We start from the raw sequence: 18,889 nt of genomic DNA, 5'->3' as shown, positions 1-18,889 counted from the left end.
AAGTCCAGAATTAATCCGATTCCGACGAAGTATCCTGTGGAGGATACCTCGTTCCATAACCAAACGAATCCCAAGTAATATTAACATCTAGTGCCAAGAATGCTTCAGCAAGAGAGTCTGTTAATATATCAGCAAAACGACCAATTCGTTCTTCCACTGCGTCAATACGCCTGATTATCCTTCGGTACTGTGCTTCATTCAATGTTGAATCAGCAGATGTTTGAATTACGGATTGGTTACTTGCATTGGCCGAGAGTAGAGGACAAGTGTCTCCACATGCATTAAAATTTGAGTCTGAGTGAGCTCTAATTCTGTGCCAATTAGTCATCTGATTTTCCTGAGTGACTTCGACCGCTTCATCATTCTCTGATTCTTCCTCTTTTGGAATTTTCCACTTTAGGTCTCTGTGCTCAGCAGCAGTCAGGTTCTCTATCAGTTCGTACGCATCATTGAAGCTTTTACTCCACAAGCTTCCTCCAGCTGCCACGTCTAACTCTGCTCTACATTGATCATTAAGACCCCTGTAGAAATAATGAATTGCCATTCCAGGAGGCATACCATCTTCATCGAGATTTTCGAGAATCTTCTTGAATCGGTCCCAAGCTAAACAAAGATATTCTCCCGAGAATTGAGAGAATTTACTTTCGGTGTTTCTGATAGCTGATACTTTAATTAGAGGATAAAACCTGGTACAGAATATTTTCTCCAACTGGTTCCAGCTATTAGTAGTGCTTGCCGAGAGAGTTAGAAACCACGATCGTGCTACATCACGTAGCGTGAATGGAAAGAGTCTCAGCTTCACCAGATCCTTAGGTCCGATATTGAAATCCAATGCAGTAATGAATTTCTCGAATTTCCTTAAATGCAGATTTGGGTCTTCGAGAACAGAACCCCCGAATTGAATAGTATCTTGCAGCTTAAGAATGATTGATGGCTTGATGCGAATACCACTGGCTGATATCGCTGGTTCAATTGTGTCAGCCTGATTATCATCGATTTTCAAACGAGAAAATTCACGGGACGCCTCACCAACTGCTGTCCTAGCATAATCCATTGTTTCAGAATCAGAAGAAAAAGATGAATTCATTGCTTCTGACGGGGTTGAGAACTCGTTAATATAAACGCGATCCTCGTACCTGAAATAAAGAAAAGAAGAAAAGTGAGAAGAGAATAGAATCCTAGTCAGTGAATTTTAATGCACACTGATGACAAGTACATAAACTAATTAATTAACACCGAGTCCCCGGCAGCGGCGCCAAAAACTTGTTCGGTGAAATCTACACGCAAGCGCACGTGATCATAAGTAATATATTTGTTCGTTCCCACAGAGACTGGTGAATTAAGAATACGCACCTATGCAACAATGTATGATCAATTATCACTGCTAAGACAATTAACAAGGAATGGTTTCTTTTATACTAATAACTAAAATTACTAATCAAATTCAGAATAGGATAGCACATGGGATTCTAATTTCATTATCGAATTCATCTAGAATTGAAATTACTGATTAACATGCGATTGTTGATCCTAATCAGACAACACGAAAGTAATACATGCCAACTCTCGTTGCACACATATCATACCAATCAAAATCCGCAATTAAGACAGAAATCTCATGGACACCAACAAAGCTCAGACCCTATATCTCTATAGCGGTAGTGTAAGCAGAGAGGTTTAATAACAAGTCGTCTATCGTGATTACACAGGGTGATAAAAATAGTTCAAGTCTATCACAAATTATGCTTCATTCACATAATCCTATGTTTACATGGCAAGGTTCTAAATTCAATCATCCACTCTCGCTTCAGAAAGAATTAACAAACAACTTAGAAGTTAGCTACTCTCCTAAGAAGAATAAGTACGGCTCATGCAAAGAAATCAACGTACATCACAAAATCAATCCAACAATCTCGTTACTAAACTACATCGATAAATCCATTAGAATCCCATGAAGGCGGTTAGTTCATAATCGAACTAATCGACATCATGGGTTCTAATGAAAACATGATAAATAAAAGACAAGAATTAAATGGAATAAAAATGCTTGAATTAATAATAAAGATCACACGTTACAGATTTGACGTTCACGATCTCGCTTGAAACTGTCACTTCCTCGCGAAGAACGATCTAATACAAACTGATAATGTGCTTGAATGATAAACTAAATTACGATATTATTCTCTACTAAAACTACTTCTATACGGCTAGGGTTTTACACACGAGAAATAAAAATACATTGACCAAGTCACACGGGCCTCGACCGCTGCGAAAATCCACTAAAAAGCTGTAAAAATCGGCCCGGGGAAGTTCTGCTGGGCGCGGCCGCGCTAACTTAGCGCAGGCGCGCTAGTGGTTGCAGTCTGTAGCGCGGGCGCGCTAACAAGTAGCGCGGGCGCGCTACTTTCTGCACTGGTGGCCCTGTTTCTTCGTTTCTCGCTCGTTCTCGCGTGTATGTCCTTCCTCGCTTCTAGTACCACTTCCGTAGGTGATCACGGTTGCATTTAGCACATGCAACAAGCCCTTTAAACCCCTAGATAGCTCTAGTGGACGAGTGTGCTCTCGTGAGGGTTTGTAGAAGATGTACCCACAAAATCCCAAGTCGTGAGGAATCCACAATTCTCTATTCTTGCAAATAATGCACCAAAACCAACCTAAAATGATAGAAAATCACTTCATCACCTCAACTCGTGACCTGCACAGAAAAACAATAAAAACACATCAAAAGACACTAAACACTTAAGTACAACCAACCAATTTAAGTGGAAATGAAGGCCTATAAGTGCGTATAAATACCACTTATCACAAGCCCACCATCAGCCTCACCCTAAGAGAGGACGGAGGGCTAGCCCATACAGCTGAGTCTGGGGAGGTCCACGTGGGCTAGTGCTGGTCAGCCCACCTGTAATATCCGGGATTTCGACATGTATTTGCTTATGCCAGTATGCGAATATTCTGTGAATATTATGTGAATTAATTGTGAATTATATGTTAAGTGACTTGTTGAATGATCGTTTATGTATGTTATGACTTGTGAAATTATAATTTTTATATGATCAGATCAAAATATGGAGAATTTAGGCACTCATTTGGCGAATTATGGATTATTATATGATTTGATATTTGATTTAAGGATTAATTAAGTATATTATAAAATATTATTATTAAATTGATTTTAAACCCGTTTACTCGATAAGTAAACCCCGGGGGGCTTCCGGGAAAATTTCGCTGGTTTGTTATTTGAGACATTCTGAACCACTTTCGTGTTTTAACTTTTCTAATCTGGTGTACGGATTTACGTGAAAGGATTTCGGAATGATTTTACGAATATTTTATTATTATTTTACCGTATCGATAAACGTGTACGCCGGATATTTTTAACCCCAAATTATTTTGACTAAAGCATTATATTTCTCGTACTTCGTGCCAGACAAAGCTCGGAGCCCCATACGTTTCTCGTAATGTGTGTATTTGATATTTATCTTTAAAATCGGTCCCGAACGGACCAGTTTTATTAATATCTAATGATTAAGAAGTGTATTTTATGTCCGGTATGATCCAAATGGGGGCCAGTTATCTGTAATTATAAATAGGATAATTACTAGTTTATTTTTCATAATTATCATTTCAATACACGAGAATCGAGAGAAACTAGTTATTCGTTTTTCGCGTTCTTGAAGTTCAATCGAAGGTTTGAAGGCGTTATCGATCTCAGAATCAAGCATACAAGTAGTCCAAACGAAGGTATCGACGCGTAGAATCCATATCCAGCATCAAAAACTATCATAGATTCACAGTTTGTAAGTAATTTTACTTTTTAAATTCGAACCAAATAGGGTTTAATTAGGGCTTTTTGATTATGATATGATTTATGTGATTTTATGTTTCCATGATGTAGATAATCTTCTCCTGATCATTTTGGTATATCATATGCATGATTTGGAGTTCAATAACATGTTCAAAATTGAGTTTTATGTTCGAAATTGAAGATTAGGGTTTATATGCGTTTGAATATTTTCAATTGGAATTGGGACTTTTTGATTCATTGATTCTGGGTATAAATTGAAGCCACGAGCATGTTTATCTTATTACAAGCAATCGTTTCATGCTAATTAATTGTGCGTTGGAGGTCGGAATCGACCTCACCGGAGTTGGTAGTGCACGGCGGCGGCGGTGATTTCGTTTGGCTTTTCCGGCCAAACGGCCGCTTGTCTGCCGCCTCTACTGCCTGGGATGGATTCCCAGTGGTCCATAGATGCGATCTGCACCGTATGGACGGATTCTGGGCGTGGCAACGCCGTTTCCGGCGATCCGAGGTGGCCGGCGGCATAACTGCTGCTTGGTCACCGAGGTTTTGGAGATGGTGAAGTGCAAACCTTGCACTTTCGAATTTTGCAGTTTAACCCCTCCCTTAAGTTTTGTTTTCTTACACTTCAAACCCTGAAGTTTCCAAACTTTTAAAACAGTTTTATTTAAATTATTTTAATTTCGAAAATCATTTAATTATTTTCAAAAATAGTTTTTAATTATTTCTTTATTCAAAAACAAATCTAAATTAATTTATTAATTAATTTTAATTAGTAATTAATTATTATAATTAGTCAGTTAATTTAAATATTAATTGATTAATTGTTTTAATTATTTATTAATTGATTTATTAATTAGATTTAATTGTTTTAATTGTTTTAAAAATCCAGAAAAATAGTTTCAAGCTTTAGAGAATTATTCTAAAGTACATTGAAGGTTTGTTAATCGATTTCAAGTGATTTCAAACCTTATTTCGAATATTTGGACTTGTTTATTCAGTTATAACTTGATTCTTTTACCCGTTTTTATTCCGAAAAATGTTTAAAAATTCATAATAAATGCCAGAAAAATCATTTTAACCCCAAACCTTTTCTGAAAAGCTATTTTATTGATTAACTTATGTGTTATGTGCTATGTGTTACTTGATTGATATGTGAAATGCTTATGAGAACATTGTGTGATTGTTTTATTCGTATCTTTTTAATCGTAAGTCGGATTTAAGTGAAACGAAGGGTAGATAGAAGCTTGTTTCGACTATGAAACAAATAGAATGATATGAGATTAAGTATTGATAGATGAATATTGTGATTATCAGAGAAGGACAGGCTTAGAAAGGGAAAGCAAGTAGTATTGGAGTGATTCTGATTAGTAAAAGCTATAGAGAGAAGTAAAGCTTCAGAATAAGGCAAGTGCTCTATTCTCAACTTGTACTTCTGTAAACTCCTTGAGTTACTGTTCTGCATATAATGTTGTTGTTCTGGAAAGATTTGAGAATACATCTGTTGATATATTGTGCTATTGATCCTGATTATTGATAAACCTTATTCAATCCTTTCGACACCTGAATTACAAGCTGAACCTTGACTTTGATTTCAATTGAACTTGTACCTATTTCTTTGAGACCTGGAAACACAAATCATTTACTTGATATTCTTTCATCCATAAATGACCAAACAGTACAAACCTATATGCTACAATACTTCACCAAATTATACAATGTCTTACCAAATACCTATATTACTCTTTCGAAGAATGTTCACACATATACACCCTAACACTTGAATTTCCTTTAAGATAAACATAATTGGAACCCTAAGTCAATCTCAATTGCATTATTTCTTCTACAAACACCAGATTGTCTTCACCATATACTTAATCTTTCTTTCGACTTCAAGCCATTCTTCGAACATATTGTGATGATACTTGAACCTAATTCTGAATTGTCTTTTAATCTTGATAAATATTGCAACCCTCGTTATAATGATTCTGATTTAACGATTATGATTCTGTTTTGGTAATATTGCTTCTGTTCAAATGGTATTGATTCTGGGTTATTGAGATATTGTTGATTTCATTATATTGTTAAACATTTGGATTGTTTTACAAATGTGGACCAGATTCGTGGTCAGACCAGATTCGTGGTCATTAGGCCAATGTGTGCCTTGGATCCAGTGATAGAGCTTGGTATGTACCTGGCTCGGGGTTAGTGCGTGACTGATCAGCAGCCTAACCTTGATTTTTAAATAAAAATATGAATATCCAATTCTAATCACTGCTTTAAAAAGAGATTTGATATCCTGATTCATTCTCATTGATAATTGTTGAACTTCAGTTTATTGTTTATATTGCTTGCTGAGCTGTAAGCTCATTCTTGCGATTCTTTATGTTCTTTTCCAGTGAAGAAAGAGAATACTGTTAGCGAGGACCCGCAGACTAGTCATCAAGCTAAGGTATCAGGATGAGTGTTGGAGAGCCTTGCTAGGAGTTGCTGATATTATGAACTTTTGAGTATCTTTTGTGTGTAAGCACTGCGTTAAGGTTTGTAAGTTGTAAGATATTGATTGGGATTCGATGTATTGTAATATAATTTAAGTTGTGGCTTGTTTCATACTATAACCTGGAGCGGTCCGTGGATGTTTAGGGTCATTGCATATATTATTATTGTTTACAGGTTTATATTGTGGTGTGAACCCCAAGTCTATGACCCGGATTTGGAGGGTGTCACACCACCTAGTTCCATGCATGCTCCTCGGAGGAGGCTGGGCTCCAGAAGCCCATATCCGTCTGATCTATGGCGGTGGCCCATCGCTAGAACCAGGGAATGAGAAACCTATTCTGATTAGGTTACTTGTTCCCCAAGAACTACGTCTGGCTTGATCCCTATAAATAGGGTACGTAGGCACATCGTTTGGGGATAAGTCACAACCCTTGCAAGAACGAATGCTCCTTCGATCTTGTGAGAAACCCTGATTCCCCGAACGATCTCAGCCAAACCCAAAATCACCACCCATACTCCGTCGTCCGCTGTCATCATCCACCACAAGTTCCAGCAACCCTCCCCGAGTCTTGTTATCACCAGATTCCTTCGTTAATAATTGGCGCTAGAAGGAGGGGCTTTTGACATCTATTGGAGGAAGGATGTCTCAGGATATGAAGAACGATGTTATGGATGAGAACCAGAAGGCTAAGGTAGATCCAACCGTCATCGAGATTACTGATGCGCCACCACCGCCACCATCCGACAATCAACAATTCCTACTCAATACTCCCTTGACGACCATACAGGCACCCATCATGATGTCCAACACCCAAATCTTCGACACCTTCGCCGCCTTCACCAATACCACGAAAGCTGTCTCCGCCCGCATGGACTCCATGGAAGAAGTGGTGTGGTCGTTGCCAAGAGACACTGGGAAGCCACACGAGCAGAATCGTCGTCACCACTCAAGAGGAGATAAGAGCAAGGGAAGATCCTCCAGAACCAGCCCGAAAGAAGGCTTTGGTTGATTTTTTTTAATTATGAAAATAATGATTTATTTTTTACAAATATTATATTTATAACCATTATCCCATAAGAGGCCATTTACATAACATATATAGCAACCTAAGAAGCTAAACATTCAGATTTCTTTTCATCTAATTAGAAACAGACAGGTAGCTAGCTAGAAAAATGATGCTTTTACCATCCTACACAACTACACGTCAATTTGCTAATTAAGTACATACATTCTTACAAGGTACAACATTCCTGCAAGGTACATAAATAAACTCATGAATGCATTCAAACCGTTAGAAACTCAATTTCTAGCACAACCGCATTATTTCAACCTATACTCTCCTTGTTTCAACCTACTTCAAGCTAGTATCCATTATTTTTCCGTATAACATTTAATAAATGTACCATTCTAAAACTAAAATCACAGATTAAGACTTATATTTAAGACCACGTTCTTAAAGAAAGATATGACATGTATTAAGATCTTATAAAGATAGTATTAAGATTTACATTACTGTAAGAAATGAGACAAAAGAAAAGATCTCAATAGTATTGATCTCTTTTTCATAGGTAAAAATTAGAACTTTGTAAAATTCTTAGTTAAAGATAATAATTTATACATGTTATAAATAATAATTATGAAGATTAGGTAAAAAAGATTGAACTCTAGTGAAAATAATGGTGTTGTATATAATTTTAGCCAACATCTTAAAGTTGCGTAGATTGACTATAAACATCTAATCATATTTAACCAATCTATATAATTTGTTATCATATTAAAATAATATATTTAATTGATAATAATTTAATATATAATAATATTTAAATTATAGTGAACCAAACTAATATAATTAATACAATCCGAACAAAATCACAGATTAAGACCTATATTTAAGACCAAATTCTTAAAGAAAGATATGACATGTATTAAGATTTTATAAAAATAGTATAAAGATTTACTTTACTGTAAAAAATGAGACAAAAGAAAAGATCTCAGTAGTTAGAGCATTTGAACAAGTATGCTAGTGAGAATTTGTTGCTGGAGCAGAGTGAGGCTAAGGCTATGCTTAATATTCATCGTTACATCATGGTACACGTGCTTTCTTGGTTTGCGAGTTCAATATATCGGTGTACCAATCTTTTATCGTTCTTCATACTCCCTCTGTCCCCCTCATTTGTTTACAATTTTTTCAAACTGCTCGACACGTATTTCAAGACGCATATAAAACATAGTTCTACAGCTTATTTCAAAAAATTTTCTTTTTTGTATAAAAAATTAAACATCAAATTTTTATTCAGAATAAAAAAAAGTTCAAAATAATTTATCAAACTACGTTTTACGAGCGCATTAAAATGTGTGCCGAGCCCCCGTCCCCCAATGTAAACAAATGAGGGGGACGGAGGGAGTAATTGTCTTAAGTTTTGTGTAAGTGTTTTTAAACTGCATGGACACCATGAACAAACTCATTATATGTACTTCCTTATTTGATACTTTTATTTTGTGTTCTACTTTTAATTTATTAATATAATCGTTTTGAAGTTATTATTAATTAATATAGTAAACATTATGCCAAATCAAGTATTCCGAAGTGGCGGTGAAAAGGTCTTAATATTTTTTATTGAAATCTACATATACCCGTAGATAAAATTGTATTGAGTTATTATAATCATATGATTATAATTATTTTATGTGTTTTGAATTCACGCTAATAATAGATTTCTTCTTCTTCTTTTTTTGAAAACTAATCACTAGATTTCTTGAAAATTGTTGGTGAGCCAATGCCATATCATTTAAAAACTTTATTCTTTTAGAAAAGGAAAATATTAATAGTTAGCAATTAGATGACTTTGTATTCACACCATATAAAGGTTCTTGTAGTTCCGAAAAATTGTCAAGAGTCTTATATTCTATTCACGTACCTTTGGGTGGATATTGTTATCATGACATGGTAAGCTGGTCTAAGATAAAGGGCATGGTAATCCTGGCCACAATGAATACGACATAAAGTAGATAAATGTAGCAAAACTAAAGCCCATGCTAGGAGTCCTAAATCTAGTTAAAAACATGCTAAAAGAAGGCACCTCAGCTTTAAACTTTGCACCTACTGCCTTGACAAAATTAAAAGTTGATGGACTGTATAAGTAAAATTAAAAGAATGGTTGTTGTCTGATATCCTTATGGTTTATTCATCTTTTATTTATATCATTTAGTAAATAATAATATAAGCCAAAGATATAGACCTTCGCATATGGTTAAGTTCTTAGCTATGCGAGTCTTGAGCTTACGTTTGACAGTGGTGAATGGGCAGTCAAAATCTAGTTATATAGCTTTTAGATGTTTTTCGGTAAATTCTTTATTTTATTATTGTTTTGAGAGACAAGGATGATATGCAAGTGATACTGAACTATTTTATTTGGCATTACATACAGCCATGCATAAGGTCTTATGCCTCGATTATATACTTCGGAATTTGTTCAGAGATAATAGGCTTTGCAATATTCCCTGCAGTCTTGCAAATTTTCTACATGAAAAAATGAAAAAAAAAAAAGTAAACTCTGCAACCGCCAAAAGGAAAAAAAAAACTGTTAGGTATAGAAAGTTTACCTTGTCTAAATAAGGCAACATACAACTTGGTGGTGCGGCATTCATATTCTTTGACAAAAGCTAAGAAGATAAGAAGCTAAACATTCAGATTTCTTTTCATCTAATTAGAAACAGACAGCTAGCTAGCTAGCAAAATGATGCTTTTACCATCCTACACAACTCATTTTATAGAGAATATTGATAAATAATGCACCTCAGACCACTACGCCATAGATGGGCAAATAAGACACTCAAAATCTGTTACCTTAGACACGTTTTATGTTACAATAGGGCTAATATAACGCAAATTTACCATTTCATCCGCTAGTGCTACCATTGCTATCTAATGTAATACTTGTTATATCAAGTGTAACACACCCAAAAGCAATACGTTAGAGATATAGAGTAACATTTATTTAACCAAACGTAACAGTTATTCAGTGTTACATCAGCTTGTGAGATTCTCAGGTGGGGCCCACATGAATAGACTGTCACGTAGACAACCACGTCATAATGTGGGACCCACAGTGGAAGCCACGTCACCAGGTGACGTCTGCGCAACGTGTCAGCCACGTAAGCATGTGGGTCCCACAAGGTGGGGCCACAGAAGTGGGGCCAACAGAGGTGGGTCCCAGACACCCTGGCAGCCACGTCAGCATGTGGGGCCCAGCCACGTCAGCATGTGGGGCCCAGCCACGTCAGCATGTGGGGCCCATCCACGTCAGCATGTGGGACCCGGCCACGTCAGCATGTGGGTCTAGCCACGTCATAGAATTTGTGGGTCCCACATGCCACATCAGCAAACGGGACCCACTCCCATTTTTTTTGTTGGTAATGTAACACTTTATTAGTCTAATGTAACACTTATAATTTGCAAAAGCGACACAATTTAGTTTTCTGCAACAGTAATAATACTAGCTAATGTAACAGTAAATAGAAAAAATTCTGAAATACACTTTTCATAATACAATAAATTCCATAATTCCATCAACAACCCAACAAATCCACCAACCAAAATACAATTTCCCCAACCAAAGTAATCTTTATACACCATTTCACCAGGATAATTCTACCATTCACTTCGCCCAAAACAGTACCAACAACCAAACAAATCCAAAATCCACACAATCCCAACCAAAACATCAACCGCAACCCCATTTTAACTAAGTACCAAAAGTTGTAAACCCACAATTTAAAGGCAAGATTAAATATTCGTCCATACTAATTACATAAAAAGCTAAGAAGTCCCGGCTGTCCCGGAAGTCCCTGCAGTCCCGGCAGTCCTGGCACTGAATGGTGTACCATTTTCATCATCCTCGCTTGCAATAGTAGCACCAACTCCTCCGATGTCCATATTCAGACCGGGATTAGCCTCTGCCATCTTTTTGAGGATCATGGACAAGTTATCCTGGACTTTCTTGGAAACCTTTTCTTCCAATTCAACCTCAAGTTTTCCCCTGATCTTTGTGGTCAAATCATCCAAATAAGTGTCTGCAGGAGCCGAATCTGATTCCATCACTTTCTTGTTCTTTCTCTACAAGAAAAAGTTTGTAAAATATTAATCAAGTTTACCATAGAATTATACAACAGAACTGTCTACAGGTTTGCATTTGGGTTTGCATTTATTGTACTGTCCACAAAAAAATAAAGTACTTACGCATCTTTTTTTCGATCCAGCTGTAGTCTTGTATTTTCGGCCATCTTCTCGCTCACGAGATTCCAGATATATATCAGCTTTTGATGGCGAGGCAAGATTAGGATCACCTTTTTTCTATCATAAAGCAAAAAAAAAAAAGGTTATCCTTGCTCATAGTTATGCACAAAATCCAATAACAAAGGTTAGTAGCTATTATTTTGAGGGCATTTTAACAACACAATTAAATAATCAGGATCACTAAGGCAAAAAAACATCTCAGATGAAATCCATAAAAAAAACAAGGAGAGACACATACCAACTTCTCTCCAACTTTTGCACTACTGTTGGCACCTAGAGTGTGTGGGTCAGTTAATGAAGAGCAGTGATCTTTGTTATCATCCGCTAATACCTGTAAAAAAAATATTGCACAGTCCAGTTCTGGTGATCTTTCAAATCACAAAAACCATGTTGAAAAAATGTATGTAATGTACCTTAACTGACTCGTCTCCCCAGTACTTCACCAACATTTCAAAATCCTCGAGCGGAATATCCTTGGGCCTATTTTCCATCCTTTCCTTATCAGTGGCATGCTGCGTGTAGTGCTTGGTCTTCATTCGAGACTTGTAAGTCCTCCAGCATCTATTAATGGTCTCGTAAACCCAATGCTCAGCTTCGTTCGGAATAATATAATGGTCCTAATATATAATTAACTCAAAATCAATAATTTCAGTGAGTAAACATAAAGATAATTGAAAATGAGGTTTAGGCAATAGAATTATTCTTTTTGTCAGGATTTTAGGCAATAGAATTTACCCGAGTATAGTCCCACATTTTCTTCTTCAGTTGTTCAGGAACCACTTTCCAGTTGACATAAGTCAGCGAGACATTGTCCTTTGCAAGTGTCCCGAGAAAATTACTCAGCTCTCTAGTTAGTTTTGGGTTACTCGCAACAGGTACATTTTTTTTGTTCAAAAAAATAACAGGTCTTTCATCACGTGTCCTTGCGTGAACAGAAACCATTTTTGTCCTTCATCTCCATTTTCTGGGCTTTGGTACTTCATATTACATGCACACAGTAAAAACAAAATTAAATTACTACTTTTTTTAATCTTGAAATTAATCAATAAAGTACATAATGAAACAGAATATATATGTGCCTACAGATTTTAACAACTTAACAACAATTTCATATAATCTAATTATATCTAACACACCGATCCTACAGATGTTAACAACTGAACAACAATTTCACACTAAGCTCCATAATCTAAATTAAACCCAACTTAATTTAACATTCGATGCATGATATTAACAGATGGCCAATAAGACAAAAACTAATTCAATCTAATCACATCACAACAAATCTCAAAACTCAAACAGAAAACAGACATGATTAATTTCATCAAATTAGACATGAAAATATTAAATTACCCGTTATTTTACCTGATTCAGTTTCTTCCTCAACAACATTTTCCAAATTAGAAGTGTCGACATTCTCGGGTGTTGGAGGAGGGATACCCTGCTTCTGACGTTCCCGCAGTGCCAAATAAGAAGCTACAGTGCCACATGGTTCTGAATTGCTTGCTGATTTTAAAATTTTGCTGCAAGTTGGTTTCAGGGGCTTAAATGAACTAGTCATTTTCTTCCCAGATGTTTTACCAGCTTGCGGTTGTTCATTATCTGTTGCAGCTGTTTCAGCCGTGACATTAGCTCTCGAACGAGTTCTTGGTCCAAGGGGGCCATGAATTAGCTTCTTTTTCTTCACAACAGTCATTTTCTATAATTATTAGGAGTTTATTATTAGGTTGACAAATTTAATGTGATGCCAAAGCACTAAGGATAAAATAGAGAGTAACATATCCATAACTAACACCAGTTCAGATTAATATATCATCAACCATTTATATTTTATTAATATATCCTTATATCTTAATTTAATTAAACCAATAAATAAAAACTACATCACAAACACTCCTTCCCGATAAATGAAGCAATCAAACTTAACAGCTATCATCACTACTATCTTCAGATTAAATACTACTATCATCACTACTATCATCAAATTAAATACCACATCACTACTATCTTAATTTAATTAAACCAATAAATAAAAAAAATAGAGAGATTTTTAAATACATCTATACCTCAGATGTATCATCACTACCATCTTCGTCCTCATTTTCCGGAATATATTCATCATCGCCATCCGGAGAAACTTTGTCTCTGTCATTGGATTGCTGCATAATGGCCGTTTGTCCTTTCAACTTAACAACTAAGTTTTTGATCCCAAGTTCTTCCAACTTTCTTTCATTTTCCATCATTTGAGCGATTCTTTCTTGTTCATATTCTGACAGCGGTGGTGGTGGGGGGGGCACCTGCAACAAATCAAGATAGTATTCAGGTATAGCAAGTACAAGGAGTGTATTTAAATATTTGAAAGGAGTGTTTGTGATTTTTACGTGTGAATCTCTTGTTTTTGAAAAAATGATGAAAATTGAGAAAATTAATTAACTACATCTGTCTCAGGTATAGCAAGTACAAGGGAACATCTTACTTGAGAAGCGTCACCAACTGGCTGATCTTTCGTTTTGTCATTTTTTTGAATTTTGCGGGGTTTGTTCCGTTTGGTTTCAGTCGGCTGTGGTGGTGGGAGCAACTGCAACAATTGATGAGGACAATGTCAGTGATTCAATTGGCACACCACAACAATAACTATTATAACTTATGTTTTTAAGAAAATTGAAAAAAATACCTCTTTCTCTCTTATAATTGATTCTTGTAACTGCAGTTTCCTTCTTGCAGAGCCTTTATCCTTCACTTGCGTAGGAGATGCATCTTGTTGACTAGGCAACAGAGTTGGCGATGATCTTAATGCATACCTCTGTCCGGCCTCAGGTGTCTTCTTCACAGTCTTCCTTGAATTTTGCTGCTGCTGCTGGAGTTCACGTGTGGTAATATATTTCCGCTTTTGTATTTTCTTTGGTGAAACTGTATTCATGCAAGAAATAATCCAAAGGCAAACAATTATCAAGTCTGCTAATATGCAACCAATTTTGGGTGACAATAATTTGATGTATTTTATTCAGAAATATAACATAAGTAATGTGGATCAGATGGAGCATTTCTTAAAAATGTATTTTGCTTAAAAATATTGAAATCAGATTTAAGAAGTATGGAGAAAGCAGAAAAAATATTTTTTTAGATAACAGAGTGTATACCTTGAAACAGGCTTTTCCTTGGCCTTACAATCACGTGTGGCTGCATTTGATACAACGGCTCATTTGAAGGGTCAACAATCGTGTCCACATAAAATTTTACCTCTTCTCCATTATTGCATTTTTCTATCTCTTCAATGATGTCCAGGTCATTCGTCATTAGCTTCCAACCACCATGCTTTCCTTCTTTTGCATAAACTCCTCCGATTTCGGTTAGTTTGAGGAGATCTTTAATCTCCTGCATCAGATCATTGTAAGCAAATGTATCAGCATCTTCATTGCAAACAAGTATACGATCTCCGCCACAGTAATTTGTCCTCCGAAACTCCCCACCGTAGTACAATCCAATATTCACACGTTTTTCTCCCATCCTGCACAAATTTAATAAACATATCAGTGGCAAGTCATTATAAATAAACAAGTGTATCAACATACTAGATATGCATTTATCAATCAAAATAGAAGGCATAAAAGGCAAAAATCAATTTTAAATCAGAAATCATTGTATAGAAGGCATAGAGGGCAAGAATCAGGTTTACATATACACATCCATAATATAACTTTACTAGTGTAAACAAATATTAAACTTAATAATATTAAACTTAAGCAGTTTGATTGCTTCATTTATCGGGAATGAGAACTCTTGTTGTGGGGATATCATCTCTACACCAACTCAATTCATCAACATGAGTTTGCAGTCCATGAACAAATTCTGTGTCACGTAAATCAGCCTCGTTCACATCTTCCTCATGTAAATCCACGTTTCCAGTATCACACCACTCCCTCGGCAGTTTGTTAATTGCGTAATGTATATTCTTTTCAGTTGGATCTTCCACATAAAACACTTGTTGCACTTGTTTAGCCAGGACATGAGGATCAGATTTGTGGCATATCCTATTGAAATTTACTCGATTGAAACTGTGCGGATCTTTCTCTTGTTGGTACCAGCAACACTTAAACAGGACGACAGTAAATTCTCCCCAGTAATCAAGTTCTATGATTTCTTCTATCGATCCGTAGTAGCTGACATCTCCAACTATCGGGTTCTCGTCTCTTGAATTAGCTAAACTTGTTGTTTGTGCAGTCAAATATACGCCACTATTTTGTGTTGTACATCGAGAATCTCTATCACTTGTGTGGAATCGATAACCATTAACAACATAGCCTGTAAACCTTCTAGCTGTTCGATTAGGCCCCAATGCAAGCACCTCCAATTCAGTTGAAGCCTCCACCATTTTTCGAACCTCTTCTTTTAACCAGTCCCCAAAATCTTGTGTGTGCATTCGTGCCCTCTTGTATCTTTTCGTATTTGCGTGACTGTCCACTAAGGCTTGATGTTCCCTAAAATAATACCAAGTTAACACAGTCCAGGACACTTAAAGGTTATAAATTCTGAAATTAAATTGCTTAAAGAGCTTACTGAACTTACTTGAGCAACCTCTCCACTTCTTTATTACCACTACTGAACAAAACATAGCGATGACCTGCCTTCCAATCAACATCTTCCAAATGAATCATAATTCCATCTTTATTCCTTCTTGTTCCGATATGATATTCCGCTTGTGTTGGCCCTCTTTCGAAAACTGTCGAGCACATGGTGTTTTTTGTTGTTTCATCACCACCCAAAAATCTCGAACAAAAAGTCACACATTCTTCGGCTATGTAACCCTCTGCAATAGAACCTTCTGGTTTACTTCTGTTACGAACGTATGATTTTAACTTCGCAAGATATCGCTCTATACCGAACATGTTTCGAACGTGCTCAGGTCCCCCAACTTCAGCTTCGTTGGTTAGATGAATAAGCAAGTGCACCATTATGTCGAAGAAGGCAGATGGAAAAATCATCTCAAATTGACAAAGTACCTCGACGATTTCTGTTTGCAACTTTTTAAACTCCTCCAAATCAATCACCTTGCTCCATAGAGCTCTAAGGAACGCACTCAATCTCATCAACGGTACTGCAACCTCAGCCTTTAAGGTTTTCTTGACAGCAAACTGCAACATGTAGTGGAGTATGAAATGAGCATCATGGCTCTTATACCCCGCTACTTTCCTCTCCTTTGTGTGCACATATCGACTAATGTTAGAAGCACAGCCGTATGGCAGTTTAGTATTTTTCAGAACTGAGCAGAACACATCCTTCTCTTTATTCGACAAGTCAAAAATTGCTGCTTTGATTTCATGGTGTGTTCCGTCTTCTGATAGAACAGGATGAAGGGTTTTTCTTATTCCCATTTCTTGTAAGTCTTTACGAGCAGCAACATGATTTTCTGTCTTGCCACTCATATTGAGTAAAGTACCCAATATGTTATCACACACATTCTTCTCTATGTGCATGGCGTCAAGGTTATGTCGAAGTGGATTATGTTTCCAATAGGGCAAATCGAAGAAGATTGACTTTTTTTTGAAAGGGCAACCTTTTTGACTGTTACCCTTTTTCTTCTTCAGCCCAAACTGGTTTACATACCCAAACAACAACTCTTCGATGTCTGTTCCAGTTAAAATTGGAGGAGTATGCCCCTTTTCAATTATGCCATCAAATCTTTTAGTATCCATTCTCCACTTGTGTGCATTATCGAGAAACTTCCTATGGTTCATATAGCACATCTTCTTGCTATGTTTTAAATAATGTGATGAAGTTTCATAATGGCAGACAGGACACGCTAGTTTTCCTTTTGTGCTCCAGCCGGATAACATAGCATATCCCGGAAAATCGCTAATAGTCCATAGCACTCTAGCACGCAAATTAAAATCTTCATCAGCCAAGGCATCATACGTTTGGACGCCGACCTCCCACATTTCTTTCAACTCCGCAATTAAAGGTTGCATATACATGTCAATACTATTACGTGGTGATTCTGGACCAGATATTAGTGTTGAGAGAATTAGGTTTTCTAGTTTCATGCATAACCAAGGCGGGAGGTTGTAATTAACCAATATAATTGGCCAAGTACTGTGACTTAGATTCATTGAACGATAAGGGTTGAATCCATCTGCGGCTACCCCTAAACTAATGTTCCGATTTTCTGATGAAAAATCAGGATATATGGCATCCATCGTCTTCCAAGACTGAGCATCAGCAGGATGTCTTAGCTTCCCATCCTTTTGTCGTCCCACGGCATGCCATGTCATTAGTTTTGAATAGTCCTTGCACATGAAAAACCTCTGCAATCTAGGTTTCAGAGGGAAGTACCTCATCACATTCGCTGGGACTTTGCGGATAACTTGCCCCGCATGACTAGCATCACTGCCTTTCTTTTCTGGTAACACCCACCTAGAAACACCGCAATTATCACATTCTTCTTTGTCTTTATTGTCTCCCCAATACAACATGCAACTGTTTCGGCAGGCATGTATTTTTTCATAATGTAGACCTAAATCCTTGATCATGTTTTTCGCGGCATTCAGAGACAAAGGTAGGTGTGCATCAGGAAAGGCATCTTTTATTAACTGTAGTAGTTCCCCAAAGGCAGACTCGGAAATTCCGTGAGCACATTTTAAATGATAAAGTTTAATAAGGAAACTTAACCGAGAGAATTTAGTGCAACCGGGATATAGTGGTTGTTTACCCTCCCTAACATGGCGATAAAACTTTCTAGCCTCTGCATTTGTTAGACTTTCATAGTCATTTTTTAAATCTCGGAACTTTTTACCCGTACACTTGAACATTTCCCCTAAATTATCTTCAAAACCCTCCATGACGTCATTACTACCGTCTACTTTGGTATGTGAAACCTCACAGATCTATTTCATATGTAATGGAGATGGGCCACTACATATGAGATGATCATAGATAACAGTTTGAAGGTGCCAGTAACGGTTCACACATACTTTGCAGGGACACTTCATTTCTTGTCCTTTAGCATAAATTGGAAATGCATTTTCCAAAAATGCCTTTATTCCTGCTACATACTCTTTACTAGATTTCGGAAATTCTATCCAACTACAATAATCATCGTCCATTATAACACTCAATGATATAACCTGCCAAGTTAAAAGATTATAAGTCTAGGCATACTTAGATTGCCCTAATGCGATGAAAACACTAATAGGGCAGCTAGTTTATATGCCTGATAAGATGAAAAAACTTAAACCAAAGGCATGCGCACAGTATAAACTCAAAGGCATACTCAGAGTATAAGATATTTCTA

At 36.6% G+C, this 18,889-nt stretch overlaps 1 protein-coding gene across 1 annotated transcript; it reads right to left on the bottom strand.

Annotated features, from left to right (window-relative positions):
* Positions 1 to 11,124: 11,124 nt before the first annotated feature.
* Positions 11,125 to 12,543, bottom strand: LOC135152712 (uncharacterized). The gene is made up of 5 exons (XM_064093786.1): positions 12,337 to 12,543; positions 12,015 to 12,218; positions 11,840 to 11,932; positions 11,545 to 11,658; positions 11,125 to 11,421 (listed from the first exon to the last, which is right to left on the bottom strand). The coding sequence occupies exons 1-5, from the start codon at positions 12,541 to 12,543 to the stop codon at positions 11,125 to 11,127; spliced, it is 915 nt and encodes a 304-aa protein (XP_063949856.1).
* Between the last annotated feature and the right edge of the window lie 6,346 nt (positions 12,544 to 18,889).

Source organism: Daucus carota, chromosome 5 (genome assembly GCF_001625215.2).
Source record: "Daucus carota subsp. sativus chromosome 5, DH1 v3.0, whole genome shotgun sequence".
NCBI lineage: Eukaryota > Viridiplantae > Streptophyta > Magnoliopsida > Apiales > Apiaceae > Daucus > Daucus carota.
This window is presented reverse-complemented; position numbering and strand designations above follow the sequence as displayed.

Excerpts from the sequence above, each read along its gene's own strand:
- LOC135152712 (XM_064093786.1), bottom strand. The coding sequence starts at position 12,543 with ATGGTTTCTGTTCACGCAAGGACACGTGATGAAAGACCTGTTATTTTT. Across the intron at positions 11,659-11,839 it reads CAAAAGTTGGAGAGAAGTTG|AAAAAAGGTGATCCTAATCT; the intron begins GTATGTGTCTCT and ends GCTTTATGATAG. Across the intron at positions 11,422-11,544 it reads CTGGATCGAAAAAAAGATGC|AGAAAGAACAAGAAAGTGAT; the intron begins GTAAGTACTTTA and ends TTTTTCTTGTAG.